This window comes from Leucopleurus acutus (assembly GCF_964270905.1).
Source record: "Leucopleurus acutus genome assembly, chromosome: 12".
Lineage (NCBI taxonomy): Eukaryota > Metazoa > Chordata > Mammalia > Artiodactyla > Delphinidae > Leucopleurus > Leucopleurus acutus.
Window position 1 is genome coordinate 86,308,194 of NC_139154.1, and position 25,427 is coordinate 86,333,620.

General features: G+C 45.5%; 1 protein-coding gene across 1 annotated transcript in view; it reads left to right on the top strand.

Moving 5' to 3' along the window:
- The first annotated feature begins 7,198 nt into the window (after positions 1–7,198).
- Positions 7,199–25,427, top strand: part of ARHGAP25 (Rho GTPase activating protein 25) — an 86,228-nt gene continuing 67,999 nt past the window's right edge. Inside the window, exon 1 of the mRNA XM_082851684.1 lies at positions 7,199–7,274. Coding sequence (XP_082707810.1) covers positions 7,214–7,274 — 61 coding nt within the window. The 5' untranslated portion in view covers positions 7,199–7,213. The remainder of the gene's footprint in view (positions 7,275–25,427) is intronic.

Consider the following 25,427-nt stretch of genomic DNA (forward strand, 5'->3'; position numbering starts at 1 on the left):
TGCAACTCAAAACCACGATGAGATACCAGTCCATACCCACTAGGATGGCTCAGATAGAAAAGAGAGATGATAACAAGCTTTGGGGATAATGTGGGGAAAAAATGGACCCCTCCTGTATCGCTGGTGGGAATACATAGTGGTGCAGCCACTTTGAAAAACATTCTGGTGGTTCAAGAGTTTAAACATGAGTCACCGTATGATCCAGAAATTCCACTGCTTCGTATAGACCCAAGAGAAACAAAAGCATATGTCTACACAAAAACTTGAACATGAATGTTCACAGCAGCATTATTCATAATACCCCAAAAGTAGAAGTAAGCTAAGTGTCCATCATCTGATGAATAGATAAACAAAATGTGCGACGTACATACAATGGGATATGGTTTGGCCATAAAAGGAAATAAAGTTCTGATATATGCTACAAAATGGATGAACTTCAAAACATTACGCTGTGTGAAAGAAGCAAGTCAGAAAAGACCCCATATCATATGATTCCATTTATATGAAATGTCCAGAATGGGCAAATATATAGAGACAGAAAGTAGATTAGTGGTTGCCTGGGGCTGGGTGGGGGAAGTGGGAAGGGGCTGCTAAACGGTACGGGGTTTCTTTGGGGGATGACGGTAATGTTCTAAAACTGTGGTGACGGTTGAGCAACTCTATGAGTATAGTAGAAAAATCATTGAATTTTACCCTTTAGATGAGTGAATTGTGTGGTACATAAATTATACCTCAATAAAGCCATTAAAGAAACAAAACCAGGGCTTCCCTGGTGGCGCAGTGGTTGAGAGTCCGCCTGCCGATGCAGGGGACGCGGGTTCGTGCCCCGGTCCGGGAGGATCCCACATGCCGCGGAGCGGCTGGGCCCGTGAGCCGTGGCCGCTGAGCCTGCGCGTCCGGAGCCTGTGCTCCGCGACGGGAGAGGCCACAACAGTGAGAGGCCCGCGTACCACAAAACAAAACAGTGAGATGAAGGACAAACATGAGAAACTGTCTCGAAATGCAGAGGACAGTAACAGAGGTGACAAAATGAAAGACAAAGAGGCTACAAGTGAAGAACTAGCAGGCAGCCAACCAGAGTTTCTGAAGGAGATCCTAGAGCGAGTGGGATGAAAGTCACAAATAAAGGTATAAGATAACCTTCCTTTTGCAAGGTCACTCAGACACATAGATACCTAGACATATGTGACCCCTACAAATGGCCAGTAAGCACATTAAAAAGTAACTTGAGTTTCACTATTAATTAAAAAATTGTTTGAATAACTGGCAATGATTTTAAATAAAACAATGCCAACTTTTAGCGAGGCCATGAGGGAACTGGACCCTTCATATATCACCGATGTGAACAGAAACTGGTAGAACCTTCTGTAAGACAGTTTGGAAACACACGTCAAGTCTTAACATTTTCATATCCTTTTTCACAGTATTTCCACCTCTAAGAATTCACCTGGGGGTGAGGGAAAAAGTGGGAGAATGGATTTCCGCAGATACTTAACTATAAGAAGATTATAAAACTTTGTGTATCTCTCAAACGCTCAGTGGTTACAGGGGTTTGTTGAATAAATTTGGCTTTCATTACACAATTAAAAACTATGAGGCCATTAATAATGATGTTTCAGGAAAATGCTTAAGGATAGATAACTATTCATTTTTTTGTCAAGGCATGATAGCAGTTTATAAAGCAACATGCATGGTAATTTTTGAATTAAAACAATATATATACAGATATGCGATATCTAACGTACAGCACGGTGACTATAGATAATAATACAGTATATGTGGGAAAGTTGCTGAGAGTAGACTGTAAGCATTCTGACCACACACACACACACACACACACACACACACACACTCACGTAGTAACAATGTTAACTATGTGAGGTAATGGATGTGTAAATAATCTTAATCTTGGTAATCACACATCTGCATTGTATATGGATATCAAATCATGTTGTACACTTTCAACATATACAATTATATTTGCCAATTATTTCTTAATGAAGTTAAAAATAGCATATACATACGCTACATCCAGAGAGGAGGCTGAGAAGGAGAAAATTTTTCTTTACATCTTAAATGGCAACAGTGATTTTTATTTTCTTTATACATACTTAAAACTTGCATAGACTTCTATAATGGTAAAAATAACAATAAAAGGAATGTATACGAAGTCCTCCAATGACTGTCACCTCAGAGTGGAGTCCAAGCCCTCAGCCAGTGCCTGAGGCCCTGGCCCAGCGGCCCTGCCCCCTCGGCCCATCTGTCTGTCTCCCCCTCTTCCAACCTTACCCCGTAGCCGTAGCCATATGCCATTCCTAGTTCTTCCCTAAGTGGGTTTGGTGTTGTCGAGCTCTCTGCTCTTTCATCAGCCTGGAACATCTTCCTCCGGCTCCCTCACTATGCTTCCTGCCTGCCTGCTCTCTCCTGGGTCACCTTTCCTGGGAAGCCTTCCCTGGCCACCCAAGCAGAGCTCACAATTCCTGTTCCACCCTACTCCGTGCGTACACTATTTTTTTTGTCTCCAATGGCACTGCCGTTATGTTTACACTTCTCTCTCCTGAGTCATTTGAGGATTAGGCCAGGTTCTTAATCATCCTGTTTACTCAGCATCCAGCCAGCACAGTCCTGGATAAATGTTTATGGAGTGAATGAGGGAACGAATGAACGTGAGCTCTGGGTTCCCACAGCTGCAGGACATCTGCACTGAGCATCCCGTGGCTCTCTAAATGCCACCTCCCCTGGACTGACAGAGCCCACCGTCTTCTCCTTGAGGTACCTTGACTCTCCCTCCTCATTAGTAGCCCTCACTCTTTCTGTCCACACTCCATCTCTGTGATTGGAGCTTCCGTCTCTGCAGGGACTGGGGCCAGGACTGTGGGCATCTTTTTTCTCCCATAGAAACTCCCCGGGGCCATAAATCCTACCACCTGGATGGCTTTTGCCTTGTTTTCCCTTCTTTCCCTGAACGCGGCCATTGACGTCTCCCCCGCTCTCTCTCTCACCTCCATGTCTGCCACAGCCTCTGCAGATTCGCTCTAATAAAAACTCCCCAGTAGCTTCTGTTTCCTTCAGTGTAAAGCCAAAACTTTTCCCAGGGATCCACCACGATCCAGCCCTGGTCTCCCTCTCCAGCTTCGTCCCTCCTCCATCCCTCCCCTTCCATTCTTTTCTGGAGCAACCTGATGAGTCCTTTCTTACCTCTGTGCCTATTGCATGCTGTTTGTTTCGTATGGAAAACTTCTGCAACACTTTTCTTCCCTAACTCATTCATGAAGCCTTAATATAAAAGACACTTCCTTCAGAAAGCCTTCCCTCACAACCCCAAGTCCCAATTAGGCCCCTCCAAGATAAAGTCCCATACTCCCCAAACTGCCCCCAGTATACCCTTCTCATGTAGTATTTAATTGTTGACTTAATTATTCTCTCTCAACAGACTGTAAGTTGAATGGGGGCAGAAACAAAGTCAGCTTGTTCATGAACATTCCACCAGTGTCCAGTAAAAAAAAAAATAAGCTCTTAATTAATGGTTAGCATTCAGTAAGCAAATAGATGAATGAATGTTTGCTTTTCCTTTTGCTATAGCTGATGCTGATTCAAACTTGGGAACCAGACAAGACATCTATAGTTCTTCATTTTCTGAAGGTCAGGAATCGGGGAGCAGGGCTGCAGCGACGTTGCCCGTCACCCCTACCCAAGCAGCTGACTGCTCCAGGGCAGGCTTTTCGGAGGGACGGCAGCTGTGCTGGGCCTTTCCAGGGGTGCTTTTCTTCTGGCTGCCTTTCCAAGTATTCATGAACAACTTCCCCATCAGTCACGAGATTTTCCCAAGACTTTCAGGAACCTACCCTGAAGAGTAAGGGAAGTTCTCTCCATGTTTCTAAATGCTACCTTCAAGATATTTTCAGAGTTCTTGAGTTTAGGTCCCAGGATTGAACCTTTGCATGATGCCAAGTTCCCTGTGGAGATGTTGCTGGGCTGGGACTCGGGATGGCTATCCACACTTGCCTCCACCCCAAGTCAGGATAGAACAGAGAAGCGCTCTTTGGGTCAGGCAGACAGTAATGCCGAGGGGGCGCTCTGAAGTCTCCAACTGACTAAGTTCAGAGGAATCCAGCACGCCTGGGGTGCTTGGAGGGTAGATGAGCCGTGTTGGTGTGATGGATTGGAGCATTGATCAGCAAACATTTACTCCTTTTTCCCCCTATCCCCCACCCCCAGGTTGTGTGTACTTCCTGTTTCACTGACTTTGGACTTGGTCACGTGATGTGTGTGGGTCACTAGAATATGAGCAGATATGATAAGAGCAGAGGCTTTAAATAGGCTTATGTGGTTCTTCCCTCTTCCACTCCTTTCATTCACAATGAGAAGAATATGCCTCAGGTCACCCCTGCTCCTTCAGCCTGGTCCCCCGGATATAAGTTTTGGATTTTTTTTTTTTTTTTTTTTTTGTGGTACGCTGGCCTCTCACTGTTGTGGCCTCTCCCGTTGCGGAGCACAGGCTCTGGACACGCAGGCCCAGCAGCCATGGCTCACAGGCCCAGCCACTCCGTGGCATGTGGGATCCTCCCGGACCAGGGCACGAACCCGTGTCCCCTGCATCAGCAGGCGGACTCTCAACCACTGCGCCACCAGGGAAGCCGGATATAAGTTTTGGACAGTTTAGTTTGAGGTGGTTATTTGTTATATAAGCAGAGATGTGTGTGATTTGGGGCTCAGGGGGCAGGCAGTCTGGGCTGAAAATCTACATTGGATGGATCAGCAAATGCATGGCATTTAAAGCCTTGAGACAGATGAGCTCACCAAGGTATGGGTATAGATGGAAGAGTAGTCCAGTGAGTGAATCCTGGTTTCCTTCACTGTTCAGAGGTCAGGGAGATGAAACGGAATCAGCAAGGAAATGGAGATGAAGCAGAATAGCAGGCAGACAACCACACCAGTGAGGAACGCTGGGAGCCAAGTGGAGAGAGGGCTTGGGCTTGGAGAAAGGAATCAAATGTGTCAAAGTGAGATGACATGTGGAATTGACCAGTGGGTTCAGTGACAGGGATGTGGTCGATGTCCTTGATCAGAATATATTCAGTGGAGTCATGGGAGCAAAAACGTCAACCAAAAAGATTCAGGAGGGAATAGTAGGACAAGTGTTTGCAGGTATAGACAATTCTTAGGAAAACTTGGCTCAGAAATGAAGGAGAGAAATGGGGCTGTAGCCAAAGGGGGAAATGACATCGAGAGAGATTTTTTAAACTATAGTATATAAAAGAATAAGTGTGGGGCTTCCCTGGTGGCGCAGTGGTTGAGAGTCCGCCTGCCGATGCCGGGGACACGGGTTCATGTGTCGGTCCGGGAGGATCCCACATGCCGCGGAGCGGCTGGGTCCATGGGCCATGGCCGCTGGGCCTGCGCGTCCGGAGCCTGTGCTCCGCAAAGGGAGAGGCCACAGCGGTGAGGGGCCTGCGTACCGCAAAAAAACAAAAACAAAAACAAAAGAATAAACGTGAATGCTGGTGGCAATGATCCAAGAGAGAGAAGAAACTGATGAAGCAGTAAAGATAGAGGAGTGATGACACAGTTTATCCTTCGGAACTGAGAGAAGATTGAGTGTGTGAGCTTCCATGCATGGAAGTGAGGGCGCTACAGTGATGGGAGCTTGCAGACGTTCTCCTCCAGTTGCATCAACTTTCTCAATGGAACAGGAAGCCAGGGCATCAACAGAGTGAGTACATGGAGGCAAAGAAGAAAGTATAGCAGAGTCATCCAGGAGGGCTGAAGAATGAATGGACCAAGGATGTGTAGCTCATATTCTAGCCAGGAGTGACTCTTGTGAGCACTCTTACCTACTATCTTTTTAGTCCCATTACCTTATAGCCTTATTAGTCTTATTATCTACTCTCTTTAATAAGCCTCATGATAGCCCTCTGAAGTAGGTCCTATTATTTGCCTCATTTATAGATGAGAATATTGAAGCACAGAGTAGTCAAGAAACTTATCCAAAGTCACACAGCAAGAAAGTGGTTGGGCCAGGATTTGAACACAGGCATTCTGGCTGTTGGACCAAATACTTAATCACTAGGTCAGTCTGGCCCAGTTGAACATACGAAAGCCTGTCACAGAACTGAACTAAATGGAATAAGGGTTGAATTGATGTTTGTGGTGTAACCACTATGCGTCCAGCTCTGTACTAGATGCCTTCACAACTCTGTGCAGTCACGGTTATTATCAACCCATTTTACTGCTAAGGATACTGAGGCCCAGAGAGATTCAGTTGCTTGTTAAAAGCTGCAGAGCTAGGAAGTGGAAGAACTGAGTTGTGAACATATATCGGTCTGATTCCCAGACCCACACCCTGTACACAGGGTCAAAGAACCATTATAACACTTAAGTGGGTCTACCCAGCTAAAGCTCACTTATTAGCTAAATACATAAGAACCCTCCTGACATCAGGCTGAGATCACTTGGAACCTTTGTCCTGAGTAGGTGGAGAACTTACTATGTGGGTCTTATAGCAGGAAGAAGGTGACTAAAAGAAGGTGACCTAAACGAAGGTGACTTTGGGGGAAAGCTCTTTGTCTTATTGACCGTTTTTGTAAGCCCACTCTGTTCAATGAGAAGGGAGCCTTAGAGGTAGATGGCCAGAGTCTTAGAATTTTCTTTTCTTTTAATCAAACCTCTAGCACTCACTCTACTTATACAAGCATTTCCAAAAACCATTTTCTCAAGAAAGAGATTATAATGTATCATTACACTGAACAACCACCCACTTCCTCAAATGCAAGGAAGCAGACAGTTAAAAAAAAAAAAAAAAAAAGCCAAGAGGCAGCCGTTGTTTATCACGACCTCGCCTCAGTGAGGCCTGAGATTCTTTTGAACAGGAGCTTTGCTTCCCATGACGCAGAGTGAAGTGTCAACTGGGATATTCCTGGTAATACTGAAAGCAGGAAAAGCAGGGTGCACACTTCATGAGGTACCCGCCCCCCGAGGGACCGTGGGCAGGTTTGGGTACCATCCCCGGTGACAGATGGATGGACCTTTCATCTGAGAAAGGAGAAGACATGCTGGCAGACCAACCTCAAACCGAAGATTGCTTGTGAAGCAATCGTAAAGGGGAAAACACACACACACAAGCTTGTGAGGCAAGAAGATCAAAAAGCCAAGAAGGGCGTGAATTGAGGCAGACTCCCTGCTTCAGCAGCAACTCACCCAAACCAGAAGCAAAATGTCCCTGAAGTTGCCAAGAAACTGGGATTTCAACCTGCGAGGGGAGGCTGGGAAAATAGGTATGGTCAACGTCTTTTTGCTGCCTTTGTGGTTCTCATGCTTGAGTTCCCACCATTTGCATGTCGGTCTGCAGGGAGCAGAGTCTACTTAAAAATGAATCTGTCGGCAGAGCTGGGTTTGGGGTCAAATTTGCATTCAAACTGATATGATGGCTCAGAGTTCCCAAGTGCTGGGGAGGGGTTCTTTTTTGTTTGGAGGTGGCGGGAATGGAGCTCCTTGGTGTGTGGGATCTGGGGTACTTGGGATGGACTAAGGCTACAGATCTCACAAAACATGGTGAGTTTTTCTCTGTTTATCATGGAAGGATAGTTTCCCTCCTGTTTGGACACTCATCCGTATTTTGAGTGGATTTTGGTAGGAATCTTTGGAAATGCTTGATCTGTGCAAGGAGTGCAAGGTGTTCTGTTTTGTGAGTCCACTGGGTCCCCAGACCTTCTCTGTGGACTCGGGGCTAAGGTGGTGTTACTTGTAGCAAAAAGTAAATAGTGTGGACAAGACAGGAATACAGAGACCTTTGCAGGTATAACGAAGACACGTTTAATTAAAGGGACAAAATACATTTTAGATTAATTACCTTAGGGGACTCTGGTATGTTTTCTGAGATATTCTGGCCTTTAATTCATACCTCTTTTCATTAATGATGTTGCTGATACATTGATTTAAAAAAATTTTTTTTATTGAGATATAGTTGATTTACACTGTTGTGTTGGTTTCGGGTATACAGCAAAGTGAATCAATTGTACATGTATATAAACATATATATTCTTTTTTACATCATCTTCCATTATATGTTATGACAAGATATTGAGTATAGTTCCCTGTGTAATACAGTAGGTCCTTGTTGGTAATCTATTTTATATATAGTAGCGTGTATATTTTAATCTGAAACTCCTAATTTATTTCTTCCCTGCCCTTTCCCCTTTGGTAACCATAAGTTTGTATTCATGTCTGTGAGTCTATTTCTGTTTTTTAAATAAGTTCATTTGTATCATTTTTTTTAAGATACCACATATACGCAATATCATATGATATTTATCTTTTTCTCTGGCTTACTTTACTTAGTACGATAATCTCTAGGTCCATTCATGTGATACACTGATTTTAATCTGTTCTATAATTGTTATCATGAGTTTCTTTATATGGGTTCCGTCTACTATTAAATTGACCCCAGTAATTTAGAATAGAGCAGTTGGGCTGGAGATGATTCCCTGTGTTTTGCCCTTATGCTGGTATAGTGAGATAACTTCCTTGTTGATGGACATAGATAAGTATTAAGGTGTTTCTAATGGCTAGGAAAAGTTTTGCTTGGAGCGGGTTTACACCTGGGCCTCTAACAGTGGTTAATGAGCTACTAAAGCAAGGGGTCCATTGCAGAGTCACACATCTGAGTGGTAATGATATGGGCCTGAGAAAGCATTTGAAAGAAAATTGAGAGTAATCAGAGAAGCCATTTATCTTGGTAACCAGGGAGGATTAGTGGTCCCTAACCAAGCTGGGAGCCATCGAAGGTCGGTTCAGAGAATGAGAGATTTTCCATAATCAGAGGTTTTCTCCTAACTCCTGTTGATATCAATGTACTTGTCCAATGCTCATTCTATTGTATGTCATAAAAAATTTGTTTTTAGAAGTAAAACTTCTATGATTCTGTTCCTTCTGAAAACGTCTTTCTTCTCTTTACGTGGGGCCGTTCTACCCTCTCACCATCCGTGTTTGAACAAGTCTTATTCTCCTTCTTTTAAAAATGGAAGCTTGAGACAATTAATGGTTAAATGATTAATTGATTAAATGGTTAAATGATTTTTTTTCAGGGACAGAGGACGTTACCACGTTAGAGTGCAGGTCTGCATAATCTCAGACCTGGGATGAGGTTGGGTAGATTTCGTGATTTCTACCAACGTTTCTTAAAACATGGTCCCATAGTTAGCCTGTATGAGAAGTCACCACAAGTGCTCACTAAAAATGCAGATTCCTGGGCATCACCCTGACTTGTAAAATCAGAATCTTTGAAGGGAGATCCAAGCATCTGCAATTTAATAAGCTCCCAGCCCTCCATCTCACCTGATCAAGAAGTCCGGCTGCGGTCTAGGTTCGTAGACTTGGACAATTACCATTCATTTAGCATAGAGCATGGTTCTGGGTCCTAGTGGGCACACAACAAATATTTGTTGACTGAATGAATGATTGACTACAAGCAGATATTATTTAGTATTTTTCAATGAAAAAAATCATAATTACATAATGAAATACAGAGGAGCCCTTGTCATTATCCATGCCATTTACAAGTTTGTCACCCCAAGAGATTGAACTGCAGCCGGAATACTTTTTGTGAGTGTCACGTTGATGAGAATTCAGATCACAGGCTGAGCCCTCTGAGGGAAGAGAGTCATTGACTCAACCATGGGACCTCTGGTCCCTTCTCCAGCGCCCTGTGTCCAGGTGTGACGGTAGGAACTGACTTAAGAATAACCAAAGAAGCTCACATCTATTAAAAATTGTGTGGAGCTGGGAGTCGTGACCTGTGGTTTTTCCAGACTGGGCTAGTCAGGAGTAGGTCTGGGTTTCTCAGTCTGGACACTACAGATATTTTGGGCTGGTTAGTTCTCAGGGATGGAGGCTATCCTGTGCATTATAGGATGTTAGCAGCATCCTCAACCTCTATCCACTAGATGACGGTAGCACTCCCCTACCACTATCAGTTGTGACAACCAAAAATATCTCCAGAAGTTACTGGATGTCTGGGGAGAGATAGCTCTCCTAGTTGAAAACCACTGGAATAGATCATCACCAAGAGGGTGTGGTTATCAGGTCACTTGGGACTGGAATCCAAGTATTACCTCATGATTCATTGTCAAGGTCAACTTTCAAGAGGCTCTTAGTAAGATATATCTTCAGGGAATGGGCAGTGCCCTAGGAGGACACCAGGTTCAGTACTCACTTAGGGAAATAGCAAGACACTGATTCATGATGTGTCCCAGGAAGGGGCTCCAACATCTTTTTGGTGAGCGACACTTCTAGTTCCCTCTGAATCTTGTGAGTGCTGAGCCAGGGCTGGAATGAAAGTGGAAGTCTCCGAGAGAGGGTGGAGGACTCTCTGTACTTCCATCTCAGGGAGTGGGGAGGGCCCCAGTGGCTGGGAGGCTGACCAGAGACCACACCATGGGTCTGGAAGCGGTGGGAGAATGTGACCCAAGCTACCCTGTGTCTGACCTATTGGTCCTAGGAGGGAACAGGGGTTGGAGGTAAGGGAAACGCAGAGCCAACAGACTTGACTTGAGGTGGAGCCGGGAGCACATACTTCTTCCTTCGATCCTTTGTCATCTTCAATTTTAGTCCAATGGTTAAAATCACGATAGCCTTCCATTTCTTTCATGTAGTGTTACACATATCTTTTACTCTTTCATTTATGTGTCTTTCTAACTGAACTGTAAGCCCTAGAGGGTGGGTTCTAGGATGCAGTGTCCTTTCTTGCACACTGTCCAAGGGTACGGCGCATCCAGAGGCTGGCATGTAGGTGCTCTATTGAGAGGGTATTGACCATCCAGGGAAAGCCCTTCCTGCCCGGCTGCTGGGGAGGGCTTAGCTGGAAGATCTCTGGGTGAATTTCAGGACCACCCACACTGTATCCAGTTGCAGGCACATATTACATTTTTCTCTGCTCCCCCAAGCCAAATGAGGGGAGAATGGGCCCTAGAGAGCATATGACTCTGAGATACATTAAAAGAGTGACTTTGGAGGGACAGTTGTTTTCAACTTTTTTTTACCCTCTGAAATTCAACGTTGAAAAAATATTATCCAGAAACAAAAATTCATTATTCTCATCTCCCAAGTAGTGAAGTGAAAAACAACAGTAGTGGAGGGCTTTTTTTCCACTTGATAAATCATTATTTGTCTGATATGGGATCTAGTTTTGCTCTTTAGAAAATCAGAGTAAAGGGAATAAAAATATTTGTTACCTAAGACCCTGTAACTAGACCAATTTCCAATGTAGGTTATTATTCTTGTTAAAAGCTGTCAGATTTGAAAGTACAGTTTTAGATAAACAGATGCATAGATAGATACAGAGATCCACAGAGACAGAGAGAATTGAATATATAAATAAGTCCTGTGAATCAAAAAATAGTTTAAAAAATGAAGAAACAACATGAATAGGCATTTTACAGGATAGGAATAATACTGCCAATAAATATATGGAAATATGGTTAATCACAGTAATTAGGAAATGTAAATTAAAAGCACAATGACATACCTAACCTCACCCACCAAAATTGCTAAAATGAAAAATTCTGACAATACCAAGTGTTGTCAAGGACACGGAGAAATAGGAACTCTCAGACACTAAGAATAAAACAATTTTGGAAAACAATTTAGCATTGATCAGTGAAACTGATGATGTACAAACTCTATGAAGCAGCCATTTCCCTCCGGAGACTGTCCCTTGGAGAAGCTATTGTGTATATGAACAAGAAGAGATGTACGGAAGTTCCATAGTAGTATTTCCTGAAATAACAAGGGGCAGGAAACAACCCAAGTGCCCATCAATAACAGCACAGAAAAATAAATTGTAGTATCTTTATAAAATGTAATGCTACCCAAGAGCAAAAACTAATTAATTGTGGTCATATATTTCAATGAGTCTGAATAGCAAAAACTTAATTTTAGGCAGAAAAGGGAAGTCACAGAAGATCAGAATGGGGCTTCACTTACAGGAAGCTTAAAAACTGTGTACGTATATGGCAAAACTATAAAGAAAAATGAGGAATTGATTAACATAAAGTTCTGGATGGTTGTTACTTCTGTAGGAAAAAGAAAGGGAAATGCATTTGGGAAGCTCCTAATGTACCTAACTAACGTTATTGGTAGTAACATGAGAAGTTATTTTATTAGTGTATATAAAATGAACAAAGAAACGAATGCGTAAATAAACACCAAACATCTGGAAGGAGATATACAATTTGTTAATACAGGTGACCCTTGAACAATGGGGTTGTTAGGGGCGCAGGACCCTCCCTCCCCATTCCGTGCAGGCAGAAATCTGAGTACTACTATCTCTGCCTCAGAAACAAAGCAATTGATAAATGACTCACTCAAGGGGGCAAGATGTTGAAATAGCAAAAGGATCTCCAATCGAACACAAACTTTTCGCTGAACTTAAAGATCTGTAAAATGAAGACACAGGAACTACATTTATCAAAAAAATTCACCTATAAGTGGAACTATGCAGTTCAAACCTGTGTTGTTCAAGGGCCAACTGGAGTAGCTAATCATGGGTGAAGGATTTATGGGTGAGGTATAACCACACATGTATGTATTATTACTTTATAAGTATTTTCCAGAGTTTCTATAGTGAACAAGTATTAACTACATGATTAAGAATACTCAAAGCTAAAACAAATTCCAGTGCTTGGCCAGGCATGTTGGCACAAGGTCTGGCGGCACATGTTCTTTGGCAGTCGACAGCCAGGTGCCAAGCCCTCCTGCAGCTACAGAGGTTGCAACCAGCCAGGACCTACACGTGGTCATCGGCAAGCTGCTCGTTATAGGGGTGTTGGAAAGATCCTGGGACTGGTTAAGAAGACTAAGTTGGTGATGATGGTCCCATCACGCACAAGACAGCATGAAAGAAAAAATGCCTCTCATGGGGCAGCTCTGTGGTTGTTTCATTGGATAGAGGAGAATGGAGTGTGTAAAGAGCTAATGTGAAACCTCAGCGTTGGCACAGCAATTGAGACAAAAGGCACCCGTGGAGACTCAGGGAAATACCACAGGGAGAGCCAGGGTGAGGTGCAGGCCAATGGGACAGATTCCAGCCTGGGGTGGTATGTAAGTTTTGTGGAGTCCCCAGAGGGGAACTGAGATATGGGAGTTTCAAAGAGAGAAAATAATTTACATTTCTTGTCTTATGCTTTACTTATCACTATTTTTCTCCTTGAAAGCTTTTTTTGTTCTTCCTTTGAATACGTTCTAAAAAATCAAAATCACTTTACACACACACACACAAAATGACACCCATAGGTCTGGCAAGCAAATCTAAAGGCAGTCCTGCTCTCTGCTCCTCCAAGGCTTATAGGCTAGTGTGGCATAGACAGAGAAACAATTACAGAACATCAAGACCAGTCCTATGATAACAGCCGTGGGAGCCACAGGAGGGCTCCTAGGAATCGGCATGCTGGTCCCGCCACCTCTCTCCCCAACACTGCCATTCATTTTTATCTAGATATCTATAGATAAAAGATATCTGTAGATATATCTTTAAGATATAGATGTGTATGTTCTTCAGTGAGTCCCAGACTTGCCATCCTTCTCAGACTGATTTTCCTGTGCATGGTCCCTGTTCTTTTGGAGAAGAAAAAAACTCTATAATTTTGTGTAGCTCCTCCTTGTGAAGGGATTAGACCTGCCCGCTTACTCTTGCCACAGGTGCTTCCCCAAGCAGACGCACGCACACTCTAGACCCCAGCCATGTCCTTTTCAGTTCCCTGCCCTTTCTCATCTGCCTGGAGCCCTCTCTACTCAGGGCTCCCTTACTACCACCCGATTCCTGCCCGTGCTTTAGCCCACACTTTGTCTTCTTTGAGGGACTGGCGTGCTTCCTCGTTTCTGTTAAGACAGCTGTGAAACTCATTGTATTTCTCTTTTTGTCTTGGCTGCCGGGAAGCTCAGAGCTAAATTAGGCTCTATCACATTTCAGTCACAGTGTAGACATCTTGTCCCCTGGGAGACCTTGAGTCTACCTATCACTGGAAGGAGAGGGTAACAATCCTTTCCCAGGCCATTTAAACAGAGAGACTCACAGATCTAGAAACTGTGGACTTCCTTTGCAGTGAGCTCAGTGAAGGCTCCTGAACTTGAGAGATTTGAGTCAAACCTACCAACTGATCAATTGGCTTTTATCTTTTTAATTAATTAATTAATTAATTTTAAACATCTTTATTGGAGTATAATTGCTTTACAATGGTGTGCTAGTTTCTGCTTTACAACAAAGTGATTCAGCTATACATATATATATGTTCCCATATCTCTTCCCTCTTGCATCTCCCTCCCTCCCACCCTGCCTATCCCACCCCTCTAGGTGGTCACAAAGCACCGAGCTGATCTCCCTGTGCTATGCAGCTGCTTCCCACTAGCTATCTATTTTACATTTGGTAGTGTATATATGTCCATGCCACTCTCTCACTTTGTCCCAGCTTACCCTTCCCCCTCCCCGTGTCCTCAAGTCCGTTCTCTAGTAGGTCTGCGTCTTTATTCCCGTCCGCTTGGCTTTTAAACAAAGAAATTTCTCCTTAATCGTAATGTGCAACCCCAGCACTCTAGGCCCTCTCTGGAGAGAATTAACTCGAATTGCCTGTAAAAAGTAGCACCGACAGAAGCTTGTCTAGGGGATGAATTGCCCATTGGCTTTTCTTGATAAGAGTGTAGGAGTGCAGGAAGGTGTGTGTGGTACAGAAGAGAGTGCATGAGCTTGGGACCCCTTTGCTGATTTGCAGTAAATCGCAGTAAAACATTCACTTAATTATTAAACAGAATTAATAATATGTATGTTGAGAGGAAGAAAACATTTCATGCACATAACACGTTAGGTGTTTAGCAAACACCTGTTTCCTTTCTTTTTAGATAATCTGATTTCTAACCTCAGATCAAACTAGAAGCTGTGCTTGGGCTACATGACCTTGGCATCCTTACAGATGGTCTCACTAAGCTGCACTTTACTGTCACCCCACCAGTTTTAGTCATCACTGCAGGTAACAATTTCATGAAATCTGCTCCTCATTTTCTAAAAATGAGAACAAGAAATGAACAATGCAGGCAACTCCTATGTGTAACCCTAGATGAGAAAATTCACTGAGACTTCAGTGCTCATACTTTGTCTCCTTTGAGGGACTGGCATGCTTCCTCCTTTCTGTTAAGACAATTGTAAAACCTATTGTTTTTCTTTTTTTGCCTCGTCTGCCAGGAAACTCAGAGCTAAATTGAAGCTCAATCACAACTTTTACCCATTCAATTAGCAGACTTATATTTTCCTTTGTCTTTGGTATAAATTTATGTGTTCATTGCAAATGAGTTTTCTATTTGAAGATGAAAAACCCATGAAGTCTTTTAAGGAGAGAGTGTGAGTATATGCAATCTATCAGTAAACAACTCCTCAGGTAGCCTGTGAATAAATTTCATACTTATTAGTGGCTACTGGGCATTATAATTTTTCTAAAAACAGTGTTCAAAGAACATGGGTGCTCAGAATCAATTCTTTTAGTTCATAAATGGAAACACAATTCTATGACCACTCGTATTTTATTTATTTATTTATTTTTGCGGTACGCGGGCCTCTCACTGTTGTGGCCTCTCCCGTTGCGGAGCACAGGCTCCGGACGCGCAGGCTCAGCGGCCGTGGCTCACGGGCCCAGCCGCTCCGCGGCATGTGGGATCTTCCCGGACCGGGGCACGAACCCGTGTCCCCTGCATCGGCAGGCGGACTCTCAACCACTGCGCCACCAGGGAAGCCCCACTCATTTTTTTGCTAGTTATATGTAATGATGGTGGCTTCATTTTCATTTCAGTCATCCATTCATGTAACATGTATTTGCTCACCTCTACATGACAGGTCCTTTTCAAGGAACATTCTCAATATTGTGCCCTGTGACAGCCGCTTCACTTCATCCTTATGCTACTCACCCACCTCCAAAATGTGTACACACAGATGTTCCAGATGGGGCTGGTGACACTCTACTGCTGGAACCCTGGCCTATGGCTTCTGAACCATCTGTAGGCTTCCTTGTTGGTCTGAGAGTTTCAAAGTGAAAGAGGAAGTGGTACAGTATGAAGTTTCTGATGCTGATATAAAATAGTTTTTAATATTTAAAAATGATTTTTATAAAGTTTACCAAAAAACTTTCTAACAAAGTCTGAACTAGCTACAGTGACACAAGCCAACTGTGCACAATATGGTAGTGAGAAAGTTACCTTAAAGTAAATTCCACCGTCACTAGTTGCGAGTCATGTGACCTTGGTTCTCACTTTCTTTATCTGTAAAATGGGCATAATCACAGTGCTAACCCATATGGCTATTGTGACGATTAAAGGAGACGATCTTGGTAAAACCCTTAGCATAATAGCAGACATCGGCAAGTGCTTCGTATATCACTTGTCATCATCACTGCCGCCAAGCGCATGACTGCAATGTGGGTACGCTATCAACTCCTTCTAGCCAAGTCTTTGGTGAAAGCCCCAGCCAGCAGTGCTACTTTAGTTTGTCTTGGTCCCGTTTAGTTCTTCTCTTTTTTCTTTAGACAAATGGCCTTTTCAGCATCTGCTGATCCCCTTTGCTGCCCAGTGTCAGCCCCCGGCTCACCACAGCACTGCTGCTCTGGGGTTGCCTGGCGTGTCTTGTTTCTGACTCCTTCACCTCCAGTCTTTGACTCTGCAGCCCTTCCTTAAGGCATACAAATTTCATCCACTATGTTTACACAGCTACATCACTTTTCATCGTTTGTCCTTTTCCTTTCCTCTTGCTTTTCTTTTTTGTTGTTGTTGTTTTGTTTGTTTTTGCCATTTCTTTCCTAAGTTGGTAAAGTACCTGAGTTGTGACTTTCCTATAAGGATGAGGAAGGGCTTGTGGTAAGTGTCCTGCAGCATGTTTGCTGTAGAGAGGTCCCTGTCTCCGTGCTGCTGTGATAGGGACCGTTCCTCATACTCCTCTTACTCTGGGTAGGAAAAGAGTGACTCTGGGCTGTGCACCACCTGGGTGACCCTCCTCCATTGCTGAGGAACCGCTTCCACCAGAGCTGCAGACGTCTCCCACTGTCACGAGTATCTCTGGCCATCGAAGTGAGGTTGCGTGCTGTTTGTTTGGGCCTCACTGAGGTCAATGGTTAATGTCTGTGATGTCTTACGTGTGAGTTACAGCAGCAGCAGTTTAGTTTTTCCAGTTCTGTAAGAATCCCGCATGTGGCCAACTACTCATTTCCAGGTCGTTATTTTTAGGTACAATTGTGAAGAAACAGCAGGACCTTCAAAATGAGACCTCTGTCTTCCTTGGCCTCAGTTCTCCTGTTGCAACCCAAGGGTCCTTGCGAGTGCATTCTCCCCCCTCCTTGCTCTTTTGCAATTTCCTCTGGGCACTTGGTCGTTTAGAACCCAGAAACCCATTTTGCTGGTGGGTGAGGAATCGCACCGGGCTCACATCCCAGAGCTATGATGATCACAGGTACAGAGTAAGTTGGCATCCCCTGTCCATTCTCAGCCAGGGCCCTTTGTGCTCTGTCCCGAGCCCAGCTTGGCACCAGCCTTCTCCATCTGAGCTGTTCTGAGTTCCCCTGCTCAGCTAGGGTGACCAGCTGTCCCGATTTGCCTGGGACTCAGAGGGTTCCTGAGATATGAGATACTCAGTATGAAAACCAGAAAAGTCACCCTGGTCCCACGCTCTGTGTCTGAGAAAACAAGGCATTTTGAGAAAAGAATGCCATCATTGTAAAAGTGATCTGTATTATCTATTGAACTGAATTTCCGGTGAGGTCGCACATTTTAGGGTAAAAAAATTATGGGGAATCTTTAAACCTTGAATTGTTGTTCTTTTTTCAGTACTCATGGTTAAAAATCCTTCCAGATTCTTCCTTCAGCCTGCCTGAATCTGCCATGCTAGCTTCCTCTCTCTGTTTTTATGAAATTTTAAGTTTCTTGTTCATACTTTCTCAGGAAGGACTGGGAGCCACAGCTGTCAGTCATATAGCAGGGAACTTCTTTCCAGAATCACACAAAAATCCCTGCCTTGTGGAGTCTCTATCTGGCCCCTAGGTTTGCTCTTCTATTTTCTGGATTCATTTCAACTTTACCTGTCCCTCCCCATCCCCATGGCCACCACCCTTCTCCTCTTGGAAGCCTTCCTGAATTGGCCAAGTGGGATTAAACCCTCCTTCTTCTGTGACATTGTACCACTTTGCTCATTTGCTCATTGCCCTTCTGTTCTGATTGACACATATTTATCAGACACCTACAATATGCTGGGCACAGTACTAGGCTCAGAATGTAAGAAGATAAAAAAAAATTAAGATCTTGACTTCAAGTAGCTCAATCCCATTGGAGAGACCCTCAAGGTTAGGGTTAAGCAGGGCTCTCTGTAAAGAGAATCAGAAAGTCATAAATGACGTAACTGAGACTGTGACATTTAAAATGCTGACGTAGGGTTTGTTCCGTAACTAAAGTTTCCTTGCCCACTTGAACCATAACCCCTAAATATCTATAAGGGGCAAGTTTTCACTCGTTAATTAAAACACACACACACCCACACACACCCCCAAAAGCTTCCAAGCCCACATGGCTATTGTGACTAAGTGCCAGTAGAGGGCGCCCACAGACAACATAACTACGTTTCTACCCGTAAACTTGGTCCATTTCCCTTATTTCTCTCTAGAAAGCCCTGGATTTAACCAGTCCCTGGTCATCACAAAGTTATCCCCATATCTCATCCTCTGTGGCCTGAAATGCCCAGCATTATAACGGAAGCGACGGATGATTTAATCACCTTTTGTGTCTTTACAGATACAAAGTAGGGTTCCAGATAAAAAATGTTTCTTGAAAGAAACGGCTCATGGTCCTAAGTAAACCATGTCCTCCCTCATAACTGTACCATCTCTGAAGTCTCACTTGCAGGCACCCACTGCAGCGATTCTCGGCCCTCAGTGAGCTCCCATTCCATTGGTTCTACCACTTTTTCACCATCAATCCTCCTTTATGTCCTCTTGACCATAGACTGCTAATTCTGGCATCGCAGAGCTGTGGAACAAACACCCTTAACTCCTCTGCCCCTAACCCTGTCTAAACCCAACAAGCCACTTTCTTGGCACCTGTACATGGGCACCTGAACATTGCTGGGGAAAGTGAGACCACTGAGCTGCCTGGATTTACTTAAAATTTGTGAACCATCATGTGAGGTGGATGTTCAACAGACCCAGACAAGCCTGCTACGCCTAGCTAGTAAGTTTCCTTTCCTTTTCCCCAAAACATTTTTTCTCTCCTCAAGGCCTTAACACCTACTCCCACTGTCACCCTCACTTTTATTTCTTAGAGAAAAGTATGTGCACCTGAATGAGAACCAACTCATTTTGCTACCTACAAGTGCTTCCGTCTACCCATGTCGTCACCTCCAGAACTGCCCTTAGATTTGGGCACGGGGCCACCGTCTGGAGGCCTGGATCTTACAGGGTCCTGCTCTGGTCGGGCTCTAGCTGCCGAGGTGTCTGCCCACCCGTAGCCTGGGCCCTGCTAGCTGTCTAGACCACTCGGGAAGGTGAAATTCCCCGCAAGGATAGCCAGAGCTGTTTCCAGGGCCGGCCCGCCTGTCTTCCTGGGTCCTCCTAGTGGGTGTTCTGCAGAAGGTTGATGGCAGGGAGGCCCGGAACAGAGCTTGGATGTCTGGGCTGGCGTGTCGACGTGCATGTGTGTGAGGCCTGTCACTCTGCGAGATGGAGCGAGCGGGCAGTGGGAAGAGAAGAGGTGTGGGCGGTAGGATGAGGGCCTCCCTCTGTATATTCTTGCCATACGTTCTCCAGTGTTGGTGGTCACTTGTCTCTTGTCATTCTATAGTCAGCCAAATTAAGGACTGGTGCAGGCCACACTGCCAAGAAGGTCATCGTCAAAGTCACTGACTGTCGGGAACTTGGCCAAGGGTGCACCTATCGCTGTCCTTGTCTCACTCCAGTGCCCTGCGGTGTTTGACACAGTTGGCCATTTCCTCCCAGAAATAATCTCTGGGCTGGCTTGATACCGTACTCTGGGCCTTCCTTACCCCATTAATCACTCTTTTTGAGCTTTCTTTGATGGAGTCTCTGTCTCCACCAGATTCTTAACTTTGAAGTGTCTGAGGCAGAAGTGGCTCCATCATTTGCAGGGCCTGGTGAGGAGTGAAAACGTGAAGCTTCTAGTTCCAAATTATGAAGAATTGCAAGATGGCGGCCACAGAGGATTGAACCAGGTGCGAGGGACCTGGGGTTCAACACAACCGCACAGGTTGCGTGTCTATGAGGCCAGCTCTGGCCCCAGGGCTCAGTTCCCTCGTCCTCTTCTCTCATCCATCCTCACTTGCTGGGTAGTCTCATCCCTTCCCATGGCTTTAAATCCCGTCTATCCTTTTGTACGTTCGCCCTGGTCCGTCTGCTGGGCTCCAGACTGCTCACCATCTCCACCTGGATCCCTCTCGGGCTTGTCTCTCCCGGTACGTCCGACACAGAGTCCAGAATTGTCTCTCTTCGCATTCCTCCCCACCCAGTTTAGCTGACGTCAATAAAAGACTCTACCTTTCACCTGGTTGCTCAAGCTTCCACCTACGGTCATCTTCCGTTCATGTTTTTCTCTACCTGCATCTAATCCACCAGAAAAAGACATTTGGATTCGTTAGCGATTTGTGTTTCTCATCTGATTATTTTCAATTATCTCTGACACTGTAAACACCATCATTTCTTGCTGAGTCTTCTGCAATTTTTTGCTAACTTGTCTTCCTGCCTCCACTCTTGCCCTGTAGAACAGGGGTCCCCAGCCCCCTGGGCTGCGGACTGGTACCGGTCCGCAGCCTGTTAGGACCGAGGTCGCACAGCAGGAGGCGAGCCGTGGGCCAGCGAGCGAAGCTTCGTCTGCCGCTCCCCATCGCTCACATTACCGCCTGAACCATTCTTCCCCCCATGGAAAAATTGTCTTCCACAAAACTGGTCCCTGGTGCCCAAACGGCTGGGGACCACTGCTGTACAATATACGCTCTGCACCATGGCCAGACGTGATAGCGTTTAAAAGCTGAAATCAACTTGTGGAACGTCTTCTTGAAAACCATCAGTATGAGATTCAAACTAATTATCCCTGCCTGTGGGGTCTGACCCCCAACCCCTTCCCCCAACCCCTTCCCCCAACCCACCTGCCTCTCCTCTGCTCCTCTCACACTGCCCTTCAGCCACGCCCACCTCCTAGTTCCTTAAACACTTGGAGCTCAAGGCCACCTCGGGCCTGTCTGCCACTCTCTCTCTGATATACCCTTACCCAGATCTTACCGTGGTCTTTCCTCCACTCCATTCAGCTTCGGCTCAAATATTTTCTCTTTAAAGAGGTCTTTCCTGACCCTAATACCTAGTATAGCAGCCCCCTACTGCAGTCTCTCTTTATCCCATCACCTTATTCTATTTTCTTCACAGCACTTTTGTACCGGAAATGATATTCATTTGTTTTCATGTCTATGGTCTCCACCCCCACTAGACTATAAGCTCCTCGAAGGCCAGGCTTTGTCTGTTTCCCTCACTTTTAGACCATTGCTGCCAAGAACAGTGCCTGTCATACAAATAGGTGATCTCGGAGATTTTCGTGGGATAGCTGGGGACTGCCCTGTGGCTTGCTAACTTTGCTTCACCCCAGTGAAATCTGTACGTTACAACAAGACCGACACATGTTTTTCTGCTGCCCTTACTGGTGTGGAGCAATGGTTTGATCCAGACAGACAATTCTGCCTTTCTTTTGGAGAAGGAAGTAGAGCTTTTGGTTTCTGAAGCTAATTTGGAAGCACATGCAGGTGACTGAGCATCTAGCTGTTCTCAAGAGAGGTTGGGACCTAAGTCACGGGGCTTAGGCTGCTGCATAGGGTGCCAAGGGACACTTCTCGCTCCTATAATCAAAGTCTTTTTTGAAAAATTGAAGTATAGCTGATGTACAATGTTACATAAGTTACAGGTGTACAAGAGCGCGATTCACAATAGTTAAAGGTTACACTCCATTTATAGTTATTATAAAATATTAGCTCTATTCCCTGTGTTGTACACTATGTCCTTGTAGCTTATTTTATACATAGTAGTTTGTACCTCTTCATCCCCAAAGTCTTCTTGATGATGGGAATTGAAGTGAGGCCAATGAATTAATCCCTCCACTTCAGACTCAGGGACTGGGAAGACATGTTCAGCAGCCCCAATCCCTCTACCTCCCCTCTTTTTTTTTCTTGCGGTACGCGGGCCTCTCACCGTTGTGGCCTCTCCCGTTGCGGAGCACAGGCTCTGGACGTGCAGGCTCAGCGGCCATGGCTCACGGGCCCAGCCGCTCCACGGCATGTGGGATCTTCCCGGACCGGGGCACGAACCTGTGTCCCCTGCATCGGCAGGCGGACTCTCAACCACTGCGCCACCAGGGAAGCCCTGCCTCCCCCTCTTTAACTGGATATTGGTTAGCGCTAGGGTTAGGGTTAGGGTATCCAGGGAGCTCCTAAGAGGCACAAAGCAGCTTTTCTCAGGAAATGGAAATATTAAAGTTGTACATCAGTGTTGTCGTGTGGTCAGTTAGTCTGGGTGGGTAGCTAAGATGAAGAGCGAGGGGGACCAATGGAGAGGAGAAAGGAGGAAAGACAGAGGGTGGGAGAGGGACCCAGCAAAGGCAGAGGGAGGGAAAGAGGGTGCAGCAGGTGAGGTGAGTGGAAGACAGGTCTTGCCGTAGGGGAGGATGCTCTTCAAAGCCCTGCAGGTTGGCTTTCACCGACCAGCAGTCAAACTGAACTCATCAGCTGCGGATTCAGAAAGTTATCATGCTTTCAATTAGGGATGACAAAACCGGCTATGATTGTAACCCTGGACTCTTCGCTGAAACGTCCTTCTACCTTTCCTTTCTTTGGAGAGACTGAAAACCTGAAACCAAGGTTTCTCAGACTCCCTCGTAGCCAGGATTCTAGAAATAGATGACGTTCTGCTGGGTCAATTCACTGGTATGTGATCTGGACCGTAGAAGTGAAGGGCAGGCATCTCCCCGTGTCTCCTTGGTTATTGCTGGCAAACAAGATGGGAACCCGTGAGGCTCCTGGACATCGCAGCTCCAGCGCCGGCTCTGTGGGGTCTCGGGCATGGGGGGCAGTGGCGGCAGCCTCTGCGGAGGGACCTTACTTGTGGAATTTCCCCAGAGGTGATCTGTCTCTGAGGGAATCAGTTCTGTTTTGCCCTGGTGCCTGAAGTCTGCTCTTTGAGCTCCTCCAAATATTCGATAAACGCTTAAATCCTTAATAGGCAATTCCTACTTCCCAAACTGAACTTGGATGGATAAGTTTTCATATGTCACCATTGCAGTTTGCACACAACCCTTATCATCTTCTACTCCCAGAATGGCACATTCCACAGTCCCCGGTGCCATTGACTCCCCAGCAGCCAATAGCAAACCAGAGCCCTCAGGGCAATCCTGCCGTTCAAATATTTACAAGAAATTCACCGACAAACAGGAAAATCTACAATAACAAACAGGAAATCTACCTCCTACAATAACCCCAGCTAGCACTTCTGTGAGTACTTCAAAGAGACAGAGTCATCACCCAGTGGCCTTTCATTTCTAAGTGTCTCTCTCCATACACCCCCTGTATCGTCCACTCCTAAAGTGGCCAAGACCTTCTCAGTGCTGGTGCTTGGGTGTGCGACCTGGGCAACCGCGCAGGGTCCCCGCGCTTGGTTAGAGGCTCTTGAAATTCTTAATTATTTTTGAACAAGGAGCCCCACATTTTTACTTTGTACTGGGGGCCACAAATTATAGAGTCAGCCTTGATGTTTTTCTACCTTGTGTCCCAAGAATGGGGTGATTGTTGAGCCGGACCTTGACCTCTTGACCAGGACCCCTTCCTTCCCCAAGTAGAGCACATCAGTCCTACTAATTCTCTTACCTCTACCTCAGATCCACCCTCTTGTCTTATCTCCAGATTACTGCGAGCTTCCTAACCGTTATCCAGCCTCCAGTTCTCACGGTCCTTAACTTATTCTCCTCGAGCTCCCCAGTGCCTGCATGTGTTGATAGTTTCATCTATCAGAGCCATCATTCCAGGGCTCAAGAGAATCACATGAAGATGGCATCAGGTTCTTGAGCTGAACCTTCCCTACCCCTCCTCTAAATCATTGGTTCTCAAACTTGGCTGCTAAATTCCAACTAGCAGAGACACTGATGTAAGTGGCAAGGGTGCCACCTTGGTATCTGGCGAAGTTTGGGTTCTGCTGCTGTGGGCGTGGCCAACATACAGGGCCAGCTGACACTATTTCACCAGCTCTAAGCATGAATTGCTTGTGGGGTAGCCTAGAAGGACTTATTTTGGGAATAACACTGTAGACTCCAAAATTTAAAGACAAATTCTCTTTCCATGTTTTTCATCTCTTCACGGTGTCTCATTCCAGCCCCAAAGGGATTGAGAGATGTTCATCCCCATTCAGAGCCCAGAGACAGGGTAGTGCTTGTAGTACTCACTCGGTGAGGTGGGGATGTCGGCCTAATCCCACCCGGTCTCCGCACTCCCAACTCAAGCCTCACTGCCAGCCTGCCAGCGACTCTGGCCAGAAAGCACAGGGGGATGAGAAAAAACTCAGGTGTGTAAAACAGGAACCCAGTATTAAGGGTGAAAAGAGAAGGTGGGGATACACAGCATAGATAAATATGTCTAAGGGGCCATACAGACATTTGGCACGTTCTAGAGGACAGTAAAGGGCTTAGTATCCTCCAATTGGCATAGATTTTCTCTTCCTTCTCTCTTGCCTACCCCTGAGCTTTTCCCTTTCGGTTCCAAATGGCTTCAGAGTGGCCTGTGATCATACATGTATTACCCAACAGACATGTTTGTCAGGCCTGTATCCAGTGTTCTTCCCTCTGTGTCCTGGACTGGCTTCAGTGAACGCACAACCCTCCCAAAATTGTATGAAGAATTATATGTGTACGTGCAGACTCTCAAAAGGGTCTATACAAAGGCTAAAACCACTGTTTTACGTTTCCAAGCAACAAACCACTCCCCGCACCCCGCCCCCAGTAAGGAACCCTGTGATAATTAGACACAATGTGGTGCACACATGGGTCCATCCTCTGTCCTGTCCAAGGGTATTTTCTGGGTGTCGTGTGTAAGAGAGTGGAGGGAGAGAAAGCCGAGTAGAGGGAAAATGCCACATGATTCTCTAGTCTACAGCCTTTCCTGGCCCACTGTTCCTGGCCTGGGACAATACAAGGGTGACAACTAACTGGGAAATTCTTAGAATTGCTTCTTGTTTCTGACCTGCTGGTCCCGGCATTCTGGACCGCATTCTGGTCCTTGATGTGTAAGCTAAAGCTGACTATGGCCACCAGAGGGCAGCACACTCAGCCGCGGCTGGGTCAGGCCTGTTGGTCCACCTGGACCTTTGGAGCTGCCTTGGGCA